The 12,845-nt window shown below is 33.4% G+C and overlaps 2 protein-coding genes across 3 annotated transcripts in view; both read right to left on the bottom strand.

The window, feature by feature from the left end:
• LOC110453601 overlaps positions 1-12,845 on the bottom strand; it is a 99,236-nt gene that overhangs the window by 56,993 nt on the left and 29,398 nt on the right. The window lies entirely within an intron of this gene.
• The window catches only part of LOC110453609, a 36,874-nt gene that overhangs the window by 15,305 nt on the left and 8,724 nt on the right, over positions 1-12,845 (bottom strand). The window contains exons 1-2 of one of the 2 annotated variants that reach the window (XM_021502626.1): positions 3,323-3,457; positions 2,262-2,404 (exon numbers count right to left, since the gene is read on the bottom strand). In XM_021502626.1, the coding sequence (XP_021358301.1) occupies positions 2,262-2,385 (124 nt within the window). In that variant the 5' untranslated portion in view covers positions 2,386-2,404; positions 3,323-3,457. Of the gene's footprint in view, positions 1-2,261; positions 2,405-3,322; positions 3,458-12,845 lie in introns of those variants that run through there. The other variant, XM_021502634.1, reaches the window with a different exon arrangement.

Genomic DNA, 12,845 nt, shown 5'->3' on the forward strand with positions numbered 1-12,845 from the left:
AAAAAAAAAAAAAAAAAATAAAAATAAAATATTATGCAAATAAATAACGGGAATTGCACATTGACTCCTGTTCCTAGACGGAATTTGAACACGACAGCTGGATTTAGCAGATTCAACACTCCAAGCAATGAGAGCTACGTGGCCCTTAATTATTTCTTGTTCTGTGTATTCTGATAATACTTACAACTTGATGATAATCTGCAAACAATGACCATACACTAGAGAAATGTTTGCCTACGGTCTTCCTTTGGAAGATTTTGGTAGTATGTGCTTTTTACTATATATGAGGTGATTAAGTTATTTTTTACTGATTTAATGGGAGCTGTTCTTATCATCCCGAGGTGATTAGATAGAATGCCACCAACCGAATTGCTGTGTGTTTGAATAAAATCCGTAGTGGCTTTTGTGTATTTAGTTATAATCGTATAAAGGGACATAACTCGTAAGAATTCGCTTTTTCCAGTTGAGGGTCTTTGGTAGTACACGGTGTCTAATAAACAGTTATAATCATTGCATGATGATTGGTATGACTTAGTCTGTATTTTGCATTGTTTTACAGGATATTCATTGGATATACCGACGCGTTTTGCCAGGATACGAATATTATTATGCCTTATGCCGGAATGTGAGGAATGTCAGGCTACAACAGCCATTAACAATATGATGATTTGAGAGGACTGAACTGATGTAACACAATATGTAATAATATGATAACTTCAAAACATGCGGACAAGCCATTAAAACTTGTACGTAAGGTATAGCATTATCAAATTTACACAACGTACGATGGAGTTACTGATTTATGTTGTACTCTTTTCTATGTAAACTATTTCTATGAGACCACTTTTTTTTTATATAAAACAAGGCATTTTACAAACAATTTATCGTTGATGTGAAAACTATGTACAGTCAACTAAGCATCAAACCGACACAGCTGTAAATTTACCTTTTTATCCTAACATGTAGTTTCCAGTATATAAGTGATATCAACTTTTTACATCATAACCTAACCTAGCCTTTATATTCTACTTTCTGTCAGCATATTGAAATTAGAACATCTAATTATGTATTAACAGGCAGCATAATCAATATACTTGATAAACAAACGAATTATACAGAGTCAACCTACATCATCGCCACATGCATTGTCATTGCATGTTTTACCAATAACAACTAGAACCGGATATACATTTTATCTGTATCCAACATCTTCAAAAGTTCTGTTTGTAGTTGGCATACACCTCATAGTCTGCAACTCGTAAAATGCTTTCAATTAGAATATAACTTCTTTCAACTGTCTAATATATATTTTGAACAAGAAAGAAACGATACTTGATTTGTCATCCAATATAACTCTATGGACCTAGTTTGGATAGTAATATAATATATATTTTATATGTTAATAAATAATTCGATATTATCTGTCTAAAATTTAAAAGATGAAAATAATTCGTCACACATGAGTGTTTAACGAGTCGTTACATACATGACCGGCCTAATATATGTCCTCAAGGCTATTTAGCTAAGTTAACTTACCGATATTATTATCATACTAGTTATCATAATCTCGCTATTATGATAATTAAACCTACACATCCGGATTACTATATCATTAAGTAGACATAAAAAACTGAATAGTTTGCTCGGACAATTTCGCCACTACCGATGCCATATACTGCCATTACTAATGTATTTTGAGGCGTTAACTTAAAAAGAATTGAGACATCTCAGTTTCGACCTGGAAGCAACATTTGCCCTTTAATCCGCGAAATGAAGAAAATGAGCGTAAAGATATGTTTGTGTTCACATCCATTTCGTCTTGCTCGGTGGACAAATTATTTGGATAACAGAGAGTAAATCAAATTGGAAAAATATTATCCAAAATACAATTTCGATGATTTGAAAGTTATATCAGTGGAATATGCTCTCAAAGTATGTTTAAACATGACCCTTTATATATGCACAATAAGTATGTAGTATTAATCTATTTTGTCGTATGCTAAGTATGTCTACTGTTAACATGCTATCCAGTAATTGTATTTGCTGCATATATTCAGGTGGTGTTGCATTGAAAATATGTTACCCTCTCTTTAAGATATAATTCCCTAATATTAAATCGGGCACTGGTCTTTTAAATTTGTTATATGTGACCATTATGTTGTCCTGCAGTCACTGAAAGATCAAAGAACGTATGCCATCTTTAAATTGATGATATATCAAGACAAGTCAATTAATTTAATTCAGGAGAAGCATTTACTTACGGAATTTCAAATGTGGATTCGTTGTTGGAGTTCCAGGCGTAGCAGCCTGTACACTACCGTCCATCAGTACTACATGTACATGTACAAGGAGAGCCATGGTGATAAATTGACTCCAAGTCCACATTTTGTTGCTGTTTTATTTTCTACAAAACCGTACACATTATGTAAATCGATTTTTGTAGTTATGAACGTATCCTTGTAGTATATAAGGTGAATGTACCAACCAAACCGTTTGCACCTTTGAAATTTAGTAATTGATACAGTATGACAAAAAATAATAACACTTTATGTAGCTGTTTCGTCCTTATATGACTAATCGATGATGCTAGGGGCCAAAAAGTTTGAAATCTAAATTGGTCTAAACTAAAGGGAAGGTGCGTAAAACGCCTTGATTTTAGGTAACGTCAAACTTGATTAAAATATTTGTAAACGTCATATTACAGTACTGAACAATTAAAATATACAATGTATTTAGCTATGTATCAATTATTGAAATAAAAACAATCTAATGATTTATACATTAAAATGATCCGTAAGTGAATAATTTGTAACTATTATCAATGTCAGTGCGACATGAAAGTAATACGTTCTATTGACAGCAGCAAACCTCCCTGTCAACATCTCGGCCAATTTTCAATTGGTCTAATAAAGCAATAATCAATGATTCAGTGTGTTCAAAAGATAATAAACGTATCGCTAAAAGCTACAAACATTTTGGCAATCACAGAAGTGATCAATGCATAATGTTTTGCCAAATAATCATTGTATTACACTGATATCGTAGCATGCACAGTCATTCTTTATTTTTGACAACGAATGGGCAATTTTGGAATTCAGTTCACGCCCTAATCAGCTAATCATATGACAAGAGTTTTGCAAATGGTATAGATGTATTCCGTAGGTATCTCTTAATAAAGAAACAACGAAATCAAAACAGCAGTATATAACATTCTGGAAATCAAAATAGATAACATTTCTAATAAAACACGATGATATATTTTCAGAAATACATTACTGCTATTTAACATCTAATTTTCATGATAATACGCCGAGAAACATACCTTTATTAGAAAAACCAGCCGTACAGTGTATGTGTTCAAATGAGATGTGAGATAAATCGGCTGTAGTCTGCCTTTATATGCATTTTGATAGCAAGCTTTATCCTGTGTAACATTCTTCATAAAGCTGATAAGATAACACCGGATCTAAAACCATAAGGTCAATATTTTACATAGGACACACGTATGTAGAATCGGAGTATCCACTTCGTTATTGTCCGTCTATCTGCGGTGGGAAACAAACAACTCATTTTCGAAAAAGCCAAACAGAAAATATTTGACTTATTGAAAGCACTTCCTTTCGTCTACCAATAATTATTAGGAAATACGATACACGTATAACAATACAATATTAAGGAGACTCAGAGGAAACGTAAACACAATACCCCCTCCCCGTAAATTATTTTGCAGTATTAGCACAATATTTAAAAAACAACTTTTGTTGGATTTCATTCTGAAACTCAACTTGTACCGAAGAAATCCAATTTACATTGTCCCTGTTCACAGAGCTTTTTATGCCAAAATGGACGCAGAACAGAAACCATTGTAGCCGAACACTACTTTATGGACACCCATTCTATCGTGAATTATATATATAGTGACAGAAACATAACTATATTGTTTATATATAATACTTGACAGTTCACTTCTTTAATTAAGTTTAACGTATTATGCTCTCACAAGACTGAATGCCACCGATTAACCTTCAATATGTTTACTTTTTATTTCAATTCATAAATGCATTTAATGTTAAGGTGGGTCTCTGTATTAGACACGAGTTTTTTTGCAAGTGTACTTACTTGGACACGGTCATACAACTGTACTAATGTTCAACTTTGTGACTCTATTTCTCAGTTTATATATATATATATAATTTCATAAAACACATAGCTAGTTCTGTTTGTGTATTCCGTGTATCATCCTACTGTTTATTAGTTGCATCTCGCAATAATTCAGTAGAATGCAATAACCTACAGAGGATATAACAAGTCTACATTTTAATCACTATGCTAACAATCTGTCAGTTTTCTTCAAAATTAAACAACAGGATATCCTTTATGTATCATGCATTTAGTAATTGTATACCTTTTACTCAAAGGGAACGCGATATTGCAGCTATATAACCTGTACCCTCAATGATGGGTTTATCTATGTACTTTTTGTATGCAACTGGTAGAGATCAATAACCTGCCACAATAATTTGTGTCACCCGAATTTTGTGTATACTTCCAATTATTGATGAAGGTGTATATTTTAAGGCTTAGGTAGAAGATTATGAGACCATAAAGCATTGTAGATACTACTAAATGATTAATAAAAAAGGCTATTTCTACAGACAGCAGTAAAACTAAAAATATAATTTACAAAATTGCTCAGCATTAAGCCATTACTGGAACGTTATTGGATAGTTTTATAACCTTAGCTAGTTTGATAGTTAAGCTATTAGGACGAACAATTTCCAATATCAGACATGTTTATAATGTCCTTGAATGAGTGTCCTTTTTATATATGTGACATGATACATATATGGTTTTTCATCGATGATAGAGATCAATGTACACGAATATATCATTTCAACAGTGATAAATAAACACAACATAACTGTTGCGGAGGGACGGGGCCTCGTGACTGGTTATCGATTAATACCGTCATACTTTGTTTTACTTGGTGATATCCATACAATGTTATTACGTGTACCAAAGTTATTATATGATCACTTATTTCTTCAACCTTTAAATGGCTAAAAGTATAAAAAAAACAAAAATGGTACAACATATTAAAAACACATGAAATATCCTTCCAAAAATGAAAACCTGGAACAACACGTATCTATGCACAGAGCTAATAATTGTTAGAAGAAATCAATGCCTGACCAATTACTTTAAACAGTATCTATACATATGCCGTCGTATTCTTGTCTGCCTTCCACCTGTGCTACACTAATGATACCTGGCTAGAATCATAAACAAGAAGAAATGCCATGTGTGGTCCTTCCCTGCACACCCTTCTTTGTTTTTCCGTGTGTTTGCCTAAAATTTGTCATGATGAAATAACCTTAAAGTTTATCTTGCGATCATAAGCATCATAAGCCCAATTTACATACAATAAAACCTGGTTATACAACCAACATTAGTACAGAACAATGTTGCGTAATAAAGGGGTATTGTGATAATACTGAAGGAAATTCATAGAAGAACTCTTAACACAACGAGAAAAAGGGACATTGAAATATGTCGGCGATACACTAACTAGAAAATAAAACGAGGGAGTATTACATCAAGGCTTTACTGTAGCTGTATTTTATGGTGTTTCGATACTATAACCTGAATGTAAATTCAGTTAATATCCAGTGTATATATGTTTTAACAGCATAAGTATTTTGTTTTTTATGTACTAACGTGTTATACACTCAATTTGGCAAGAACCTTTTAAATTAAAAGAAACTCATCCAATGATACTACCTACTACAACGTCATCCTCCTAACAATACTTTCAGATTGTCTACATATGGAGACATGTAAACGTCTGCTGTTGTGTTGAACATATAACATCGGTATCATGTACGACAGATGTTCGTTTGTGTAATCCATAATATTTCAGTTGAGTTCATATTCTGTTTTACGTTGTCACTGTCTTTTTGCGTCGCCACTTTGAATATCAGTCAAGCTCCACCGGGGGGATACTTGGATCAGTTGAAAGGGTAAAACGGCGTGAAGAGAAAGATTGTGTATTGTTTTCGCGTGTACTCATTAAAAACATCATTTACGTGTACGCTCCAATACCGTGATTTGTGTGAAGACCTGCGCACCTTATTTCCGCTATCAGCATAGCGAGGTCGGAGACAGCATGTAATTTTTACAGTAGACGTTCTTCCTGTTTGTACGTGTGGTTATTGTAACATTGATTTGTATCAATTAATTAATATGATTAAGAATAAATTGTTATTTTTATTTTATATCGTTATCTTTTTGTCATTTATCGACTGTTTATATAAGTTGTTGATTTTTCCGACAGTCAACGTATTGATAGCCTCATATTTGACCAAACACTTTACCAAGCTTTATGCCAAACATATGAACTCGCTTAACTCGAATACTCGGATAACTCGAAGTTTTCCAGCGATCCCGTCGACTTCGAGATAACGAGGTTCGACTGTATTAAAGTATACCCCTAGGTTTTTTAACAGCTGGGACAATCTCTGGCACCAATCTTGAAATGGAGAGCCATTGTTTGCTGACACTTTGGAAAAAAGACGATTAGTTCCGTCTTTTCCTGATTAAGCTCTAGCATGTTGGCGTTCATCCAGGTACTGATATATGTGGAAGATTGTCTGAAACTGTATCCCACCTGTCATGTGGTTTGATGACAGGTATCATTTGTGAGTCAATGATAGCGAAGACTATGGCGACGACAAAGTCCTTGGAGTAGAGGCCGACTGGAATCTTGCGTAATGATTGCATTTCGTTGTGGAACTGAATTCATCGAACACAACCAACCTATTAGCGTATGGAACAGTCCTGTCCAAAGTGTAGTAAAATCTATTTTTTATTTTATTCACTGTCTTTATCATAATTATCGAACAGTACTTGACCCCATTCAATACATTGTAATAATATAAGCGTGGGACTTATCGCATGTGACACTCCATTTACAGAGGAGCACTTGTTAATAGAATGTTCAGATTATAGATACATTCGTGATAAATACTTCAATTTCACAGCCATTTTTTTCATATTTCATTCATGTTCTGCCTAAAAATTTGCTCTACAGAGCTAATATTTATTGTTTCACATTAACGACTATAGTCAGATATTCTTGTATCTTGTATATTGACATGAAAACCCGTTTTTACTTACGTAGATCTGGAAACATTATTTACATGTAACTTTCTAAAAGGCATTTGTCTTTTTTGTGTTTTTTACTTTTTTACGGCATTCATACTATTAGTTACACGGATTTTTGGCAGGGTATACGGGATGGTATGACCCTACAGGATTTCGTATTTCGGAAATACGAAACCCTTTTAGGTCATACCATCCCGTATACCCTGCCAAAAATCCGTGTAACGAATTTATTACCCCTTTGAGTCTTTTATAATAAAAACGAAGAAAAATAACAGGCACAGTACCTCGTTTAGTTTCGTTTTATCAAATTCCTCGAACTGTTTTTCCTGATTCTTTCCTTTTAAATACTACGTCCTCAGCATGTTTGCCGCTCGTCTGTTCGACTTTTGTGTGTTATGTGGCACATAGTTAGCCCTTTTTACTAGTATTTCCTCATCAGTATGCGAAGCGAAACGTTTTGCCATTTTGTAAACAGCGAAGCAGACGACGAATGCGAGTTGTCTCCCGATGCCCGGCCGCAAGATACAAAGACACGTGACCCGTATTCCCCTTGTAAAATCACGTGATTCCACCGTATTACTGCTGAGAATCACGTGACATTACCGTATACCCCTTGAGATTTTCGTATACTCCCTGAGATTTACGAATGCGGTTTGGTACACTGTAGTTTTTAACCAACCAGATTCCTAGATTTTTCTCAAAGGGGTAATAAATATCTCTTTCCATTTCAAACTATATTTGAAACTAATTTTTCATATTGTACCCCATTGTACTATTTATTAATGCTCTAAGCCTCTCCTGCTGTTGATTTAAATGAGAAATACGACTTAATGTATGTTTTTAATTTTGATTCATCAAATTATTGCCCCATAGTATAAGGTTTTTCTTTTCCTTAATGACCATAGTTGTCGATTAGCCGTTGATCAAAAACAAACAAATAATGTTAGCTTTCGCCGTCTTAAGCCTCTATACTGATAGGGAATTTATAATAACAACGAATATTATTCAACAGCATAATTGACTTAAATATCAAATGTCATAGGCGCAATTAACACTGGGCGGATATTGATTAGCCTGCAAAGGGTGGAAGTTTCAATGTATAAAGTACATGTGCGTATTTGACTTCATTAACCGCAATCAATCATTCCATATTGAAAATCAAAATGGACGAAAGATTTATTTGGGACGGAAAACAAATAAATGACAAATATAGTAAAAAATGCCGATCATTTACGTATGAATTCATGATGCGTTTGTATTAACTTGGAAAAACATATTGCAGCGTTGAACAAAGACAGAACCAAGAAGGTTCTTATAAGTGAATGTGTCCCTCTGCAATGCTATCTTTTTAGTTAAGTACATGAAGTCAGGAGACGAAATCATATGCAATCAAATGGAGGAGTTTGTACAGGTAAAAATTGACCAACCCGGCTGCTATATTTGTATGTGATATATTTAAGGTACAATATATGACCTTCAATGTAAATAAACGTCAGTATGAGTATCACTGTGTCCGGCAAATAGAATATCAAACAGATAAATTGATATCCTACTGTCTTATTATTTGACAGTCGTTATCCATTTAATCTTTGCACCCTGTATTTGTCAGATAGTAAAACCACAGCAAACACAGGAGGGTACTCATTTTACCCCCCTGGTGGCTATCATCGATAATTTTTATATTTTCGCATGAATATACCTTGATTCCTTCTTTCCTTCTTACTTTCTATTTCAAGCGTTGTTTCCCTAGTTACCCGTCAAACATTTCCGATATGTGAATGTGTGTGCGTGTATCTGTTAAACTTGTTTTAACATTGTTATTCATAACTGCAACAACATGGAGATAACAACAGTTTTTATTTGGTAATGTTTCAAATATCACGGTTGGCAAATATGTCTAAATAAGATTCCAATACTCAGTGTTTTAGTAAACCAAATAGCGTCATTGGTGCATTTGTTCTTTCTAATGCATTTATAAAGTAATTTTAAAGCAATTTGTTGAAAATGTCGCCATGCTTTCGCAGAAACATCTTGATTTCCTGTGTGGAGTTAGTTGTCTGCATTGTATGTTGTATGCAAATGTAGCTATATGTACTATGGTTTTGTGTTTATGTGTAAATGTTTTCGTGTATTCTTACGATGTTTGGAAGACTGTTATCGAAGATATCCAGTATCAAGAGGAAGTATGGAAAACATCTATCTGACAGAGAACATATATAGGCAAACGATGCATAGGTAATCGTGGAAAATGAATCAGTGCAGTATAAATGAGCATAAAAACTCATCGCACGTGGGTTGTATTCAATAGATATATGTTTGTAATGTCTACAAAGCTATCAAAGTGTGGAGAAGGTCACTATTCTTTTTCAATATCGTAGAAGAGTTTCATATAAGTGTATTTCAACTGTTGATAGGTAGGTAGAAACACATGTGTATACATAAGGTTATTGTTTTAATGAAATGTGTTGGGAAAGGAAGCGATTTTTTTTGTAGATGAAGGTTTACTTCGACTTACTGAAGAAAAAAAGTAAAACATATATAGGTCATTGTGTTTCTATTTGTGTATTTGTGGTGGCTAGGAAGGGTACCCAGCGTTGCTATGTCGAAAGTTATATATCACGATCAGTAAGTGTTTAAGTGTGACGTTTTAATGACTAGTACGGTATGTTTCCTGTCACCTTCATCAGACAATGACAATTGAGGTGTATATACACACAGGTGTTGGATATGTACGAATTGGCAATATCAAATCAAACGTTTATTCAGATACGTTTTAAGAGTATGTATACCAGGAAACCTTCCCTCGGTCAAATATTTACACTTGACTGGTAAAATCCATTTTCACCCAGTGTTAATTTTGGTGTTGAAATTATAGGGTGACCATATCTTCGCAAACAACCTTGCTAATGATTATACATTTCATCTTTAAATATACGACTACTAACTAACCATTGTCTTGAAACAAGCCTCATGTTAGACAATTAAGAATGTCACCCTTGGTTAAGATTTTCCCTGCAATATCCTTATGGTAAGAGAGGACTTTAAAACCTTAAATTAAGTGTGCATTGCACCACTGTCACTACAAGTTTCCAAACATTACAAGACATGTTCCAAAATAAAGAATATCACATCTAAAACTTAATACATGGTAGAATAATCTGTTATCGCCTAAGGACAAGAAAAAGGTTAATTGCGAATGTCTATTCATGTTCTACGTGTTTTAATCAAGTGAGCGCAGACTGATGCCAATGATCGTTATGATGACTTTCATACATTCCTTGACATGGCAAGATGTGTAATGGTAGGTACAATATCTATTACCGGAAACACTTAGTTCCGACGCAACTAGTATTTCCTCTTGAATGTGGGGCTTCGGGATGTTTATTTGTTTTTTGTTTTTGTTAAATACTTAAATACGTCATAATTGTTCATTTCGTTATCAATCAACATTATGATAGCAACAATTTAAGATTCTCTTCATTTTAAAGATCGAAGAGTTCCTCTCGTTTTGATAATTTGCAACATTAACGTAGCCGATTACAGTATGGCGGACAATGTCAAAACGACAAGTACGTTTCACATGCAGTTTTTAATTTTATTTCCTTTCTTAAAACCGGTTGTTATATGTATTCATTGTTTAGCTATTTCAAATCTTATTAAATGTTGTCATCTTGATTAAACTTCTTTTTCTTCAATCATCTTCTATCCGCGATAGTTGGAGTGCTCGTACTGTCTGTTGTCCCACCTGATAAAAAACGACGATGTCGGTCGAACCTCGGAGTAGTCGAATATTATTTTTCCTCGAACTTTTTATCTGTACCCTACGAGTTCGAGTAAACGGGGTTTTACTGTAGTTGCAATAACGGTGATAACTAAGTATATAACTATTATTCGTCAGTAAGAATATCAGCTATAACGTCTGTTCTGTCCGGTGAACCGATATTTACAAGGGCATGTTGCATAATCTTTACTAGATTAAGATTAAGATTAAGATTTAAGACTGAAACAAATAACCCATTATATAGCAGATTTGATACTCCAATAAGAGTTTTCTGTAAGATGTCAAAACACATTTTATAACAAAACGTAACAGCATATTTATCTCAAATAGGAAATGTCAAAAATCCAAATTTTGAGAAATAAATATAGGTTTTGTATATTATATTTAAATTATCATGTTTGCATTCTATAACATACATGTTTCGTTCTGGGTTTAATAACGTATGAACATGTAACTGATTAAAATATAATCTTAATGTCACCTTAAGCTAACAATACAATTAAAAGCGATTAGTACATGTGTTATAGATTATTTATGATAATAAATTCGTAGTGATAAGTACATGTAGTAGGTATTTAGTAATCATGTAATTGTACTAAATACTTACCACACCGCTCTCCTTACTCAAATAGGATCGGGCAGTACTCAGAAATAATAAGAAACTCGTTTGTGTCCTTATATGGACAACATAATTACTGAAAAAAAACACAGTAACTGTCTTTCATAAAAATCTTGTTAGCAAAACAATTCAGTAAAATACAATAACATAATGTGTTCTTTCAGAAATAAGCTTTTCTTTTTGCTCTTTAGATCTTTATTCCGACTCGGCCTACCTCTTATAAGGTTTTAGTTTCAATATTTGTATGTTAAAACACAGGATTTGGCGTTAGTCATTATAGCTGTTTACATATAAAACTATTATTCATGTATCCTGATTTGGATTACTTATTGGACAACAAACAGTTGTTACAATAATTTCGTACATTGCTACAGACATCAATATCTTTGTTATCGAGAACACATCCAGGAAGGTCATGTCATTATCAAATACCGGGAAATACCCAGCCTTTTTATCTATTTCGTCGTAATCTGAATAAAGTCTAGAGTCTTGACATCATTATAAAGTAAACAGTGTTGATAGTGAGGGTTGGGACTAAATTTGATACTACATCTCCACACTGATAGTCCATAGACATAGCACCGCTCGTGTATGATGTACAGCTCGTCCCGACCACATGTCATAGACACATGATTAAAACGACAACATTGTTTGATGTTAGATCTGTAACCTTACAATATTCAGAAATATTTCAGTTTTTAAGACTGAATTGCGGCATATTTTGCCTTTCTCACATAATTTAAACGATATTTTTTTATATTAGATTTGTAAATATATATCAAATAGAAATCTTTTAAGACCCAATTAATGTATAATTTGCATTTCACGTGTACATTCCTTCAAAATATCTCGGGTGTGAAAGTTTCGTGGTTAGATAATAGGTAAAGAGCAACGAATATAAAGTAAACTATCACTTCACTTATATTCAGCGACAGTGTACACCATGAGCATTAATACATAACGACAGTTTACTGTTAACAGTACATCAAATTTGATTGATTTTGGTTACCAAAAAACAATAACAAATAATTAATGAATAGATAAGAATAAATAGATTTGCAAAGTTACATACATGCCATAGCTGATACATAGTAAAGTATAAAACTGTTACAGAAATAACCCATGACTGAATTTCAGAACAGTACGGACATTTAAAACAATAAAACACTTAACAAAAGCTGCCTTAAACTTTGAAAGCCGATTTACGAATCAGATTTAGTATACATTGTAATGCATATTTCAGTACAACATAATATTAGACCTTTTCAAGTCACACGTCCT

Source organism: Mizuhopecten yessoensis, unplaced genomic scaffold (genome assembly GCF_002113885.1).
Source record: "Mizuhopecten yessoensis strain PY_sf001 unplaced genomic scaffold, ASM211388v2 scaffold855, whole genome shotgun sequence".
NCBI classification, from domain to species: domain Eukaryota; kingdom Metazoa; phylum Mollusca; class Bivalvia; order Pectinida; family Pectinidae; genus Mizuhopecten; species Mizuhopecten yessoensis.